This window comes from Salarias fasciatus, chromosome 6, assembly GCF_902148845.1.
Source record: "Salarias fasciatus chromosome 6, fSalaFa1.1, whole genome shotgun sequence".
Lineage (NCBI taxonomy): Eukaryota > Metazoa > Chordata > Actinopteri > Blenniiformes > Blenniidae > Salarias > Salarias fasciatus.
The window spans coordinates 31515682-31531209 of record NC_043750.1 but is presented as its reverse complement, the minus strand read 5'-3'; the positions used below and the strand labels follow the sequence as shown (position 1 = coordinate 31531209).

The window sequence follows — 15528 nt, the reverse complement described above, 5'->3', positions numbered from 1 at the left end:
CCGCCTGTGATGGTTTTATGTTTTCCCCGTGGCCGGGACGGACGGCGGAGTGGATACAGCCAAAGCGCATCAATTATCCAGCACAGGAATCACTATTTGAGGAGCAAAGCAGTGGACAAATAATCGCTGTGGGCGATGAGAGAAGAGGCGTTAAAGGGTGAATGAAGTGAAGAGGATGACAGGAGAGGCAATAACCTCTGGACAAAAAGAAATCGATGCGCTTGGACCATGTTTACTCTCCCTGCTGCAATCGGTCATTAGTCTCAAAATCTGGCTGGCTTATGTGGCGCGCTCACTGTGTGATGTTCTGCAGATCCACTGCCGGGAACAGACGTCAGCGCACCGCCGTAAACAGGAAGGGGGGTTCAGAGAGTCGGTGAGGACGAGGTTACCCGCTGCAGGGAAGTCAGCCTCAATTCAGTGTGGCATCAAGATTTCATAGTGCAATATTTCGCAACTTTACTTCAAGAAATATCATTTGAAGGAGATAAATTCTGCACAGACTGCACAGAGGGGCGATACGCTCCTTCACATTCAGGGCTTTGTTTGGATGCCTTCATTCATTTCTGCTTATGTTCAATATGGGAAAAATTTAGATTTAACATTAGCTATAAGATACCAAATTAAAATGTCAACTGAAGCAGTGAACAAGTGATTCTCGGTGGGTTCTTTCCTGAAGCAGTCCCAAGAAGAACATCTCAAGAAACCATAATGCTGTATCGAAGCAGGAGCCATCAAAAAAAAAAAAAAAGGAGTGAAGCAGCTACTGAGGTCTGCTCTCGTTTCAAGAATTTAATTTTCAGTTTGTAAGTCACTAATTGATGCAGGCAGATTGGAAACCAGTGATCTGCACATTTCACTGTGTTCATGACCCATCACGCCAATGAATGAATGAATGAAGAAAATTCAGAAACTACATATAGACGAATAAAAAATAGATATGATATTTTAAAAAGCCATACAATGACGCAGTGATTAGTGCTCTCTCCTAACAGCAAGAATATCCTGGCTTCAAATATCGACTGGGGCCCAGGTTCTTTCTGTGTTGAGTTTGCATGTTCTTCTTTGTGTGTGTGTGTGTGTGCGTGGGTTCTTTCCAGGTACTCCGGCTTCCTCCAATGGTCCAAAACATGAGCCTAACTTCAGCCCACGTATGCATGTTTATTTACATACACTCACCGGCCACTTTATGAGGCACACCCGTCCAACTGCTCGTTAGCGCAAATTTCAAATCAGCCAATCACATTGCAGCGACTTAATGCATTTAGGCATGGTCAAGAAGATCTGCTGCAGTTCAAACCGAGCATCAATGGCGACGAAAGTTGATTTAAGCAACTTTGAACGTGGCATGGTTGTTGGTGTCAGATGGGCTGGTCTGAGTATTTCAGAAACTGCTGATCTACTGGGATTTTCACGCATAGCCGTCTCTAGGGTTTACAGAGAATGGTCCGAAAAGAAAGGAAGAAAAAAAAAAAACAGTGAGCAGCAGTTCTGGGGGCAAAAATGTCTTGTTGATGCCAGAGGTCAGAGGAGAATGGCCAGACTGGTTCGAGTTGGTAGAAAGGCAACAGTAACTCAACTCACTTTATGACTGCAGTGTACCCAAATTCTGATGGCTACTTCCAGTGGGATAAAATGCCATGTCATACAGCTCGAATCATCTCAGACTGCTTTCTTGAACATGACAATGAGTTCACTGTACTCAAATGGCCTCCACAGTCACCAGATTTCAAACCAATGGAGCACCTTTGGGATGTGGTGGAATGGGAGATTCGCATCATGGATGTACAGCCGACAAATCTGCAGCAACTGCATGATGTTATCATGTTGATATGGACCAAACTCTCTAAGGAATGTTTCCAGTACTTTGTTGAATCCATGCCAAGAAGGATTAAGGCAGTTCTGAAGGCAAAAGGGGGTTCAACCCGGTACTAGCAAGGTGTGCCTAATAAAGTGGCTGGTGAATGGAAGTCGGCAGTAAACATGGTGCTCTCCATGGTGCTGAAGTATCTCCTGAACACACCTGAGGAAATATTTTAAATTCCTGACACATTGTAAAATGCACACATGCATACACATACACACACACGCACACAAAGAAACAATCAAAGGCCCAGAAGTTGAAAGTAAACACGGTGCTGTCCATGGTCCTGAAGTATCACCTAAACACATCTGAGGAAACATTCTGAATTCCTGCCGCACACTCAAATGCCTGCATGAATTTATGTGCGCGCGCGCACACACACACACACACACACACACACACACACACACACACACACACACAAAGAAACAATTAAATAAGGACAAGGGCACATACAGCGTATATATATATATATATATATATATATATATATATATATATATATATATATATATATATATATATATATATATATATGTATAAAAGAACTTGATAGTTGACATATAGATTAAGAAGTTGAACAGATAAATTTAGCATAAATGGATGGATGAATAAATCAATAAATCAATTAAATCTGTAAGTATGAGGATTTTGAAAGAAACATCAGTCCGTATTTTTTTTTTTTTTCAAATTAACACTCTTTACTATTTGTCTTGTTGAGACAGTGATGTGTGAAGGACCAATATCCATCCATCTTCTCTGCTGTTTTATCTAACCTCAGGTTACAAAGCACTGAAGAACAGTCACACATTCACAGGAAAAACATACAAACTTCACACAGAAAGGCTCCCGAGCCCTAAAACAAATGATGTTCTTGCTCATATCAGTCTGTGACATCAAAGAAAGAAACAAATCAGTTCATTCAAAACAGTAAGTCAAGCTTGGTACAAAACCCTGATTGTACTTCAGTCGTGAGGAAGTGAGACTCACTGAACTCAAGTCATCAGAGAGGAAGCTCATCATCAACATTACTACTGTTTAGCAGAGTGAGAAGAGGAAAATATCACATCACGGGACGTGATCTAGCAGGCGGACGCTGAAGGAAAAGTGTTTCATCGCCTTTGGGGAAGCAAAGTGGGGACGGGAGCTTGATAGCTGGCATTAACCTTCAAGGGAAGCTGGAGGGAGTGTGACCATTGTAAAGCGTACGAGTCGGAGCGGAGCGACGTTCGGGGAATGAGGGAGCGTGGCAGCTGCAGATAGACAGAGTGGAATGAGATAACCTCCATTACTGCGTGAGCGCCGAGGACCGGCTGAGGCGGCGGCGCAGAAACGAGCCCGGGTGAAGAGTGCAGAGGCACGGCGTGAAGGATTCAGCAGAAGGGCCGCACCTCTGCTAAATGGACCTTGACTTTAATTGCGAGTTGTTCCCGCTCGCTCTCATCTCCTGTTTTATTGTTAGGGAGTTGTTTACTTTGTTGGAAAACCATCAGTTGCAGACTGGCCTCTGTCTCCAGCAGGCAGGAGTTCTCAACCATAGCAAAGGAGAGGGAAAAATAAACCCGCTTGTCATCACACGGGCGAGACGAGCGCATGGAGATGAACTTCGTGTCAGCCGCCGTAAACACATCTACTTTCGTTTAAGGGACGGCAGATATCAAACGCAAATAGTGCGATTTGAAAAGATAAAAACAAACAAGAGCAACAGTTCAGCCTCTGATAGGATTTAGTTATAATAGAAAAGCGAACGTGGAGATGACTCATCATCACTAAGTGGTGTTAAGTGAACAGCCAAACTAAGCTGCCACATCTCCCGTGTTAACACTCCGATGGTGCACATAACAGAGAGTTCACAATATTTACTCCTGGAACAATCTGATTGCTTAGACTAAAGCCTGCGGATCCCCCCTTTGGCCTGATTTGCCAGACATTTACAGTGAAGCCAAAGCCTGGGGGACTAACAAGCATACCAGAAGCACAACAAAAGCAAAAAGGAACAGCTCTCCTGCATGTCTTTGGGAAGTGTTTTATTTTCTGCTCTGCTGAGGAAGTCCAGGACCCGACTACTCTACAGTGTGGTATTATAATGTTCTAGTGCTTAGATTAGTGCGTTCCATGTGCAACCACTAGATGTCACTGTATGGCAACAGAATGCTGCTACAGCACCACAGAAGAACCTCCAGTTATTTGACTATAATAACAAAATTATCTTTATAAAGAAAAATCTGCGCAGAATTTACAGTAAAACTGATCAAATTTATGGCAGAAAAAATAAACTTGAGAAGCAGAAAGTTTAGAATGTGGGAAAAAGAGAGAAACTGTCACTATGATGAAGATTGTGGGCTAAAAGCCAAGCTGACAAACAAATTCACAGAAGGTTCTGGAAGAGCAGCAGCAGGATCAGGATTTTCCCAGATACAGCTGGACATGGAAAATACTTCTTTGATGAGAATTTTTTGTTTTCTCCTTGTTCATGACACTATTTTGCTGGAAGTGACTTATCATCTGGAAATTACGGTACACCCAGGTTGACGGCTTCCATGAAAGGTGGTCCTTATCCAGGGCGGCGACCAACCTTTTGTTTGGAGATGACCCAACAGTCCAGATCCAGGCTGGTTGATCTGGAGCTGCTTTCTTAGCTGTGCTGCTGTGGGTTGAGCCTTAATGTAGTGAACTCTCTCTCTCTCTCTCTCTCTCTCTCTCTCTCTCTCTCTCTCTCTCTCTCTCTCTCTCTCTCTCTCTCTCTCTCCTCTGTACCTTCCTGCAGGGTCTCTCTGATCTGTGCTTCTTTCTGTCATCAGCCTTTGGTTTGTGGAGTTACTATTTCCTGTTCTGTTCTGTCAACCCAACAATCCCAACAGCTTCGCTCCACCTCTGAGTTTGCGTCACACGAAGGCATCTTCCTCTTTTCTCCTCACATTGCCTCTGCATCTCATGTGGAATGGTTGAGTTTATTCTCCATATTTCATCCGAATGCAAAGTGCTGTGAGATAACGGTGCTGTAATTGGCGCTGAATGACGGAAACTGAATTAAAACGAGAACAGAAACAGCCATATGAGACTTATTTTCCACAATCCTGAATGATTTCATTTAGTCTGAGTTGATTTATGTGTGCAAGTGTGTCTGCAATATTAAGTTTCACTACGTGTGTGCGTGTGTGTATGTGTGTGTTGTGAAGACTGTGCAGTAGTGTAGGTGGTAACTATGATGTGAATAGAAAGTAGCTGAACCAGACTTGGCACAACTCATAATATGAGTTGTTTAAGTAGAATTTTTTTTTTCAGTTACCAGAGTGCATTGGTGCATTGTAAGTTACACAAGGAAGAGTTTACTTCAGGGGGAAAAAAAAAAAAAATCACTTCTGAGCTGCTGTTACTCCCTCAGTTTCTATACTGTCTGCACTCAGTGCTGATTCATGAAGCAAATAATGATCTGTTTGAGGAGTTCAAGAGACATATATGCCATGTGTACAAGTCTACAAGAAGTATAAGTTTAAGAAATAAAAAAAAAAAAATCATATTTTTCCTTCAAACGATTTAGACTGTTCTTTGATGTGATAATCAACAATTCAGTCGAACCTCAGGAATGATGTATTTTGTTGGTTCTGTGGTTAACCAGCTCAACGTCACAGATACTCACATTAATTGCGATCCATTTGTCAAGTTTTGGTGATTGGACAAAATTACAAGGTTGCGCAGAATTCATGGAGATTGGTCAAATTTAAATTAGTTGTTGAAATTGCAGTGTTTCTGCTTCTGAGATGTACTAATACATGCTTTACATTATTTTCTTAAAACTGGATTGAAATGCAGAACACGGACACGGTCGTGGCTCGGAAAGTGAGGCGAGTTTGGGATGCCAGTTTTGCAAAGGGATTTTGAAGTAAGTACGTCTTAATATCTCTAAGCATTTTACATTAGCATACCATGTCATTAGCATTTACTGTCATTTTACAGCAAAACACAGGACACGTAAACACAAAATAACATTGCCAGTAGTTGCAGCAGCAGTCCCGCGATCGCTCCAAATTTCTGACATGAAATGAAGAATTTTATCACAGCTCATCTCTGGTCACATACAACGATGTCGGCCATCCTTGACCCGGCATCACGAGGTGAAGTCGGACCACGGATTTAGAGCCAACACCAAAGATATCGCCATGATTCTCTCATATCATCTTTCGTCTGGGACGGCCAAAAATACATACAGCATATGAATTAGACTTTATGCCATTTAAGAAGTGCTCTTTTCAGAACCTGGGATCGGCAATTATCTGAAGGTTAGTAACTGTTGTACTTGTACTCATCGTTTGGTATCGGTGCTTCCCTAATCCCTGGCAGAGAGCAGGTAGTTTTCCATCTCAGTCTTTCAGATGCATCTGACATGCAGGGAATCAGTGCTGCTAATTTCTTTCTCACCCACATTGTTGCTTGTCTTTCAGCAACTGCTGATGTTTTTGCTCAGGGTCGCCAAAAGTTTGAAGTATTTCCCACAGATGTTTGTGTTCCTTTGTTTGATCGAGAGCACTGGAGGGTACATTATCAGCTGTGTGCTGCAGCCGTCTGATAACACCCAGTGTATATACCATCGGGTGTTGAGAGTCACAGAGATCGCTCTTAGAAAGCTAGCCTACCCTTTACTTAAGGCTACGAGTGCTACTCACTGTGGGAAATCTTGTATGTAGCTGTCAGGAGGACTGAGTTAGTTCAGAAGTAATAAGGCGCTCCAAGAAACAGGCCTTTAGAGAAAAAGCAACAAAGCTACATCTCAAAGTCTGGATAATGCGCAATGTGACCAGCAGCTTTGGCTCAATCACCAGTCGATCCGTTGGCAGGATTGAGAGAGACAGAAGGTTGACGACCTGTTTGTTTGAAGCAAAAATATTGTATAGCGATGCATTAAAAGGGGAACCTGTTAGAAGAGCAAACATTTTGGTTTAACGGTGCAACTTCAAACAGGAAAAGCTGCATCACTGGGCTCATGAAGCCTGGTCTGAGATGAGGTTATGTGGGTCACCCATGAGATCCACCTCAGACGTTTCAAATCTGCCCCTGTCAGCCTCAACGTGCTGCAAGAGAACAGCCATCAAAGACAGCGTGCTGTTCATGAGCGGCGAACGAGGAGGTGAGGAACATTTTACAGTGACGGCGCAGCTTCCCACGTGCTCTTCATGTGCATGGGAGGCTGAGTCGGAATCAGATCCTGCATGAAACCTGCATGCTTGCGGAAGTGGATGGAGTTTCGAGTCTTCGTGTATATTGTAGAGGATTTTGTAAAATCATATACAACCAGTGTGTACTCATACGAGGATGTTTGTTGTAAAATGAGAACAATCTGTTGAAAACAGTATCACTTTCATGTTCATTTGGTTGCATAATTCACATTGATTGGATGGAGATCATTCAGAATTACTGTTACCAACCAATCAAAGAAGGAAGTCATGAAAAAAAAAAGATCAACTCACAATTTGTTTGAGATACAACATATAAAATACATCATGATAAAGTCAACAATGAAAGTTATGGGGCCTCAGCTGAAGAAACGTCTCTCACCCCCTTCACAAGCACCCAACAGTGGTGATCCAACTCCATGTCAATGGGGAAAATGCTGCTTTTCATTCTGCACGTGCATGAGAAGGACTCATTCATAATAATGAATATGTGCTGTTTTCTAATAGTGGTTCTCTAACAACATTTACTACACCATCACCTGGATCACATGCGGCGACATTTCCTTTCTAACAGTCAAAACAACGAGAAAAGGCAGTAAAGGAGCTTGAGCGTTCACAGTGTACTGCTCTCTGCATGGACACAGAGGTGGTTTTATTACGTAAAACACCTACTACTGGCCCTACAGAAAGATTACATCATTTTCAGCATTTCTGCTATTTCTGTGTAAACGGAGATCTCTTTCAAGACATCTTCAAACACGAAGCTTTTCTAAAGTGAAAATGATGCATTATTTTGAATTACACAGCATATTCTACAGCATATTCTACATTAATCTATAAGTATTAACCTCTCCCACTCTTTTACATGATCTAGAAAACAGACGATAAATTGATACTGTGTTCAGTTAATAAATCAGCTCACAAACGCACATTTAATATACACAGTGTGTGTGCAATGCTTTCGTCAATCAGCTCCTGTGATGGATATTGCCACTCCACATTAAGGAAAACTCATACATCCCCAGTGGTGGGATCAACTTTAGCAGTGACTTTTAAAATTAAAAGAGAGTTTGCTCATGAAGCCATCTCTGGAGAGACGCCAAGCAGAGGCGTCTTCACACCTGTCTGAAGATGAATCGCAGGGTGGCTCGAGGGCGTTCTCGCCCCGCACCACTGAGCCCAGAGTATTGGGCAGCAAAGGAGTGTGGGAAATAATTGAGAAATAGCCGGACGACACAGACGGGAAAAAGAGAGAGAGAGAGAGAGAGAGAGAGAGAGAGATGGAGGGAGGGGGCTGACAGAGAGGCGAAGCGATGGGAGGAAGAAGACAGCGAGAGGGAGACGGAGGTGGAAGGACAAAGAAAATGAGAATCACTCACTTGGAGCAGAGCCTTCTTAATTACTCTCCCCACATCCTGCCTCCACTCGGGTATGTCGGGGTTGAACTCGTCCAGATTAGGGGAGAAAGATAAAAGTAGAGATTTGAAGAATTCTGTCGAGGAGAGTCAGGGGAGAATCAGCCATTAATTCACCAGGATCCGGGGGCATTATCTCGGGGAGCCGCGCTCCAACTGTCATCTCGCTCCAGCCCAGTTTCAGGTAGTTAACACTTGATGAAAAGAAGAGGTTCCTCATATCCCCCGCACTTCCCTTTGGCTACATGTACCAGATGCACTTCCAGATAATTAGAAAATGTCAGCGCTTTACGGCAGCCCGTCCTCCAGTAATAAATCACCGCATTTTACAGACACTTGCAGCCGGATTACTTCATTTGAAATGAAGATGTATTCTTTAAGAGGTTGGAGCTGTAATTTGATTTATTGCAGCTGAGCAGGAGTCATTTTTATTTCAGAAACGTTTTAGGAAAAAAGCTGAGCGGCAGAGACTCGGCGACAGTTGTTTGCAGCTCCGGGAACATGGGTCGATACAGACACACTGACCTTTGACTGCGATGGTCTTAGTGTCCTGCAGGATGACGTTGGCCGAAGCCACTTGGACGGTGATGGTGTGCATGCCCTCGCTGTGAAAGGTGTACGCGATGCTCCCGTCCAGCGAGACCACCGGCTGCAGGAGGCCAGTACAGAGATCAGGGATCAACTGAGAAGCTCCTCTTGGACGTGTCCATGAAAGAGAAATCTAATTTCTTCCATATTTCAGGTTGAAAGCATCACTCAGGCATTGAAATCTTTTTGAATGAGAACTTGCTACTAAACAAGTTGATCGTCACTTCTAACCTTCCTGTATTTAAGAGAGATTTGTAGCCTAAACTGATTGCTTGTCTTGACATCAGCTTTCTCACAGTCTCTTAGTCTTTTCGGGACTTATGACACAATCTTTATTTATTTTTGACCCTATTTTCTAAAAGCTTTAAAACCCGACTGACTCATAGTTGTGGTGTTATTGAAGTTAACATCATTACAAAAAACATTCAACCTTTATTTGAAACTGGAAATGATAAATTACATGATTATTTTAAAGGAAATTTAAATGCAGCTTACAGTGTGTCTTAGCCGCCTAGTGGTGTGAGGAAGTATTTCAATAAAGGGTGTGCTAACATGAGTTGTATTTGGTAATTTAAGTAACTAAACCACAATGCATCACTTTAATGCTTTCAGTTATTTAAGGTTCCAAAATACCTTAAATTGTCTTTTCGCCAGGTGAAAACCACTTGACCATAATCATTTTTACTCTGAATATTCATTCACTTAATGGCAACACATTTTCACAGTCTAAGAAATAATAACGCGGCAAGTGCGATCCAACCTATCAAGGTGAAATTCAAGGCAGAGTGTGGTTTTAATGAGATGCAGTAATTACCTCTGTATTGTTGCCGAGCCACCAGAAGTAAGTGACAGTGCGGGGGTGACTGGGTAAAACCACCGCTGTGATGTTCACCTCTTTGTTTCTGATGACCACGAAGGGAGCGAGGAGCTGGACGTGCTCCACTGGGCCTGGGAGGAAGACACAGGAGGACCACTTATTATGAAGTTTCCTCTCATTAAGAGGCAAAAACGGCGTCGAGAAGACCACGAGGAATCCTCCGCATATCACTTCAGAGTGCCGAGGTTTCAGTCCAAGACCCAAACCTGGGGTGAAATGATAGATAGCCCATCGGCATTAATGTGAGAGCGACTGTGTTCCTCTGTGATGATCCGTCCACACTCGTCCTCCACAGCTGATCTGCAGCTCTCCGGAGGGTTTCAATCCAAACCCGAAGAGCTAAAGCAAATCAGAAAAATGGATGGACACCAAGATTTTGGTGACAGATACTGAATACAGAACTGAATTACTCGCAGAGAGGAGACTCTCCAGGTGGAGCTGAGAGTGTGTTAATATGAAATGATGGATGGAAATTCCTTTGTTTCTCTTTATATTTCCGTACAACCTCATAGAATATAGACTGAGCTCTTTGAAAAAGTCTTGATTTACCTGAAGTATACCTTTTCAGACATAAAACCCAGAGTCATGTGAGTTGGTAACACTCCTTTCTTACCTGAAAATCTTTAATGTCTAAATAAAGTAACTAATTATTATTAATATTATGCCTTAATCATCAGGCAGCATTAAAAGAAATGTCAGAAACATCATCTCAATACAGCAGAGATGACGTTTCCAGTGAAGACGGAAGAACCCGGTCAAAAAATAGTGCATCAGAAAACTCTACTCACTTGAAAAGAAGAAAGCAAAATACTTATGAACAAACTAAAGGCATAATGAACCATAAACTATAGAGATACTGCTGCTACAGATAATGTAAAAGGAAAAAGAAAAACATAGTAGTCCCAGTGAGCGTAAGGGAGAGAAAGCATATACTTTTATCCATATTATTGTAGGTGTGCAAAATGATGTGGACGGCACAGCAAACAGTTTTTTCCCCCTGCCCCTGGGCGGTTTGTGCGATTCACACTTTAATTTAATAGAGCTTCTCCAAAACTGTGCACATTTACTACATGGTCATCGGGATCTGCAACGTTCCTTAGCATGCACTGTGACGAGTGAGGCAGACCAATGACAGTTCTCATGGTTTGCGTACACCCGCATGCATTCTGTGACACTTTAAACGTGTATCTAGAACTTGTTGGAGGTGTGCTTCGGGCAACACAGAGGCCCACTGCAGGTGTTTTCGCATCAAGGCAAAGCCTTCACATATCATTTGTGTATGTGGCATAAGCTAGACTTCAGCTTGAACAGAAACAACTGAAGGCATTGAGCTTGGCAATAAAACAATGAAATGACAGACCATGCACTGTTTTATTAGAGGGGATTTTTCCTGCAGTTTAATGCCTGTTTCCTTTATTTGTGAGTCAGACAGACTTTCCCCCCATTAGAGCGTCGGCTGGTAGGTGAACTGACACCGCCTAATAGGTAAGACGTATACGGTGGGCTGCTTTAACAATGCACATGCTGCGATGGCGGCAGATGAGAGAGCGTTGGGTCGTGTGATCTCGGTGAGCTTCCTCTTTACTTTTAAACCTGCTGCAATTGTGACAGCACAATTATGATTAATAGGAGTGACGGCGAGTTGGCTGTGTGTTTCATTTCCTGCATGTTAGAGGGAAAATAATCCCCAGATAGAAAAGTTTTGCGTGCTACCTGCTGTGTTTTTGTTTTTTTGTTTTTTTGTTCTTGCTTCTTTTAAAATAACACACATTGTAGTTTGATGATCTCAGGAAGTCAAGTTAATCATTTGTTTTGTACAGAGAGTTCACTGGATTTGAGCGGAGTCGCCACGTCAGCGTGTCCTCGCACAGTTTGACTGGAAAAGATTGGAAAGTGCTGGCAGCTGTGGGTGGAGCTGGACCCTGGCCAGTCTGATTGGATCACAGGGATTTTATAAGATTGACCGTGTCTCTAAAAATAACCTTTAATACACTGCACGATGTGAAATTTCTGTGAAGGAAGCCAACAATTCCTCCAATGAAGAGACACCGTGTGGAGCTCTGGATGATGCTGGACGTACAAAGAGGCTTTGACACGATAGTGACAATGACCCTATAATCTCTTGGTGTTTGGTTGCACATCGGAAATGTTGATTTTTTTTTTCTTTGGCTTGGACATATAGCTGTTTTTTTAAGGTTTTAAGGTCCCCACCAATTATTTGAGGATTTATTTCTACCATCAATGGTCACCTTTGTGTGCATTGTTCCTTATAAGCCCTGAAATGCATTGAAACATTTAGTAAATTCAAAATGAACCATTATCGAGTCATCTGTCATCCAATCGCATGACACTCGTTGGAAGTGTTGATTTACCAGCTGCGCATTTGTGGTCATCATGAGCAATTTTCTCACAAAGACCATTAGTGACGCTGCAAATTTTAAGTATGGTTTCCAGCCAGGCTGTCGGGGAGAGTGACATGCTAGCTGAAGGTACGTCAGAGAAATCATTTACTAGGTGCCAAAAGTACCGCAGTACCAGTGATGTGTCATGAAGCAAAAAATGTCATCAAATAATCAAAACTTAACTTAGTTGCTATAAGTAGCTGTTGATGGAAAAGCAATGAAAGAAGTGACGAGAAAGCATTTCTGCCCCCGAGCTCAGACTTCTTAGCAGAGTTCAAAAACTTCTTGATCTGAAATGTTGTTGTCGTCATGTGAAAGTGACAGCATGTGTCCCGCTGACATTTAATGCCACCTGACAGGCTGCTGCACGCTAATCTGAGGATGAGGTTTCTCGCCGCAGACACGTGTAATGTAATACTGCGCTTTCATGGAGGAACTCCCAGCTCAGGTTTGAGTCCCGCTGGGATGCGGGACCCCTCGTGTTGGCGCTCATCCTCTTTAACCACAGCTAATCTTTATCCCAGCTCTGAAGGAGCGAAGGTGACGACGTCGTGTGCTGTTAACTGTGCTTCGCTGAGGCATCAATACATGCTGCAGCTGCTGACACATCAAGAAAAAAAACAAGAAGGTGAATTAAAACACACTGAGCAGGAGACGATGAATTTGCAAGAAAAGTTTCACATTCTTTTAAAGCTCTAATTTCTTCAGGGTGCTCTCTTTAAAAACTATTGTTTGTTGTGTTGTGTCCTCACACGGCCTCCCGTGAGCCATCCGTTAACCTGTATTCCAGTCATGTTAGCCTCCTGTTCCCATCCTGTTAGAAGCCTGTTAGACTCCTATAACCATCCTGTCCACCGCCTGTCAAGCCTCCTTCCTGCTGCGCGGTACGATACGATATAGTACTGTACGGGTCTTTGTGTTTCAACTGACGAAAGTTGTGGATTGTACCAAAACCACAGTACCAAACATTTACCATTTCTCATAAAGTCTCGGTTGGGGTAGCTATCACTCCAGGTTTCATTAGGACTTTTTTAATGCACTACACAGCACCCTGGTTTCCCGATGAGGTGCAGGCGCTCCTTTCTATAAAAGGAGATTCAGGGAGAGTTGGCCAGTGCTGTTTGGAATAAAGTTTTTCCAGTTGTGTCACAGAGAAGAGAGGCTTGCAGATTCCTAAGCAGAAAGTGAGGAGTGACGACCAGAGAGCGAAGGACCACAGCAGCCAGAGTGGAGCCAAATATTTGCCATGTGAAATACCTGCATCACCTGAACCCCTCCTACATTTTACTCATATTCTCTGCAGGTGAGACACAGAACAGATTTGGATCCGGTTATGCTTTGCCAGACTGTACTGTACCATGCCGGACTTCACTGCACAGTGGGAAAAAACATCCTTTTAGCTGACTCCCAGCCTCCTGTTCATTTAGCATCCTGTTATTTAGCATTGACGTCTCTGCCAACAATGAACATTTACAAAAGCAAACCTTTTTCTGACCTCAGCAGAAGATATTTTATCACCTGCAGGACAGTGGCCATGAAACATAACAAATACAAATAATTCAAAGTCTGACTTAACCTTACAAATGTCCTATTATCTTCTATTCTTATTTCCTTCCTCCATATTTTATACTTGAAAAGTTACTAAACATCAAGTAACTGTAACTCAGTGTATTTTCTGGTTACTTACAGGTGACATGTAGGAAGAGCGTTGTGGTGTCGAAGCCCATCGTGTTCTCAGCCAGCACAGTGACACGGAAAATCCCCGCCGACTTGTACACGTGTTTGATTCCCTCCTCGGTCCAGCTCAGGTTGGAGTATGACACGGCCGTCCCGTCACCGAAGTCCAGCTGGATGTTCGTCCTCAGGGAGTCACCCTGCAAAACATTACATGTCTTAAATATCTAATTTAATCCTTGAAATGAACAAACATTGCATAGTGTGGACCAGGAGTGGTAGACAGTTTAGGGATTTGTGATCTCTGCTAAACTTACAGTATATGTAAAATATAAAGAAACAAATAATATAGGAATCTATTTCATTAAATCAAAACCTCGTGAAGAGGCTGAAGCTAACCGCTTGTTTCAAATTGATTAGTTCAAAACAAAAGCTTTGGAGTATTAAATACATGAAATATGAAAGTGGTCAGCGATGGTTTGAAGTGAAATGTTTAGCAGCTAAAGTACTTGTTAGCATCAGAAGCTAACAGAAAGTGAACACCGCAGGTGTTCTTATTGAAGATTGTGCGACGAGAGAGAGGTTTACGCTTCCTATGGATATCCTGTGTGGTCTTTTGCAGTCACATTTTACAGGATTTAAAGAGAAGAGAAGCAAAAAAAACACCTTTTCTTTTTCCCTCTTGATGCTACATTTTCTCTGTAGCTACCGCTCGGTGCCTTTGTAGGGCAGCTCTGTCGGAAAGCTAGATAAAGCACAAGAACAGATTGAGAAGGGAATGTTTGAGGGCGACTTCATTAAACCAGCTCTCGGACTGGAGGTGGGCGAATCTGCAGTCAGGAGGCGTTTCTGGTGGCCGTCGGCATGCGAGTCTTCCCGTTAGCAAAGCTCTAACATGCACAGTGATTATTTGGAGGGATACAGTATCAGTGGGTGTAAATTTGTTTGCTTTTGAACGCAGAGCAAGAGCCAGGCTGAGAATGAGTCAGTAGTCTGTTTCCCTGAGGAGGGAAGTGTCCTAGTCTACACATCCAACGCCAAAACACAGCAGCAGGCACTGTGTGAGGGCGGGGAACGTTCCCGCTGCTCATTAATACATTTTCAAGGACATTTTTACATTCCTGCCAATGCTTAAAATCAGAAATCGTGAGAGTGAAACATTAACTGGATCGCAAAATGTGAGTGGATTACAGACAAATATTCCTGAAAGAGTTTTGAAAACCAGAAAGAAAGCTGCTGTCTCTCTCTGTGTTGGCATTAGCCAGAGCGTTAATATGCTTACAAATGTAACTTTTTCACCAAAATCGTGTGTGCCACATTCTTTTTTTTTGTTTTAAGTTACTGTTATACCCATAATGACCACTAGAGAAAACAATATATATAAATATAAGTAATTTATATATTTAGACATACAACAGAAAAACAACAATGACTGAGTGACTCTGGCTGAACTTTCATCAGACATCAGCCGTGTTCCGCATGGCGATGATGTATTAGCAGCCTTAAATAAGGGTCAGTTTCTATCTTTAAAATTCAA

General features: G+C 42.7%; 1 protein-coding gene across 1 annotated transcript in view; it reads right to left on the bottom strand.

The window, feature by feature from the left end:
• The window catches only part of sorcs3a (sortilin related VPS10 domain containing receptor 3a), a 265372-nt gene that overhangs the window by 12961 nt on the left and 236883 nt on the right, over nucleotides 1–15528 (bottom strand). Inside the window, exons 19-22 of the mRNA XM_030093398.1 lie at nucleotides 14005–14191; nucleotides 9853–9986; nucleotides 8976–9099; nucleotides 8415–8527 (exon numbers count right to left, since the gene is read on the bottom strand). Of these exons, the coding sequence (XP_029949258.1) occupies nucleotides 8415–8527; nucleotides 8976–9099; nucleotides 9853–9986; nucleotides 14005–14191 (558 nt within the window). The remainder of the gene's footprint in view (nucleotides 1–8414; nucleotides 8528–8975; nucleotides 9100–9852; nucleotides 9987–14004; nucleotides 14192–15528) is intronic.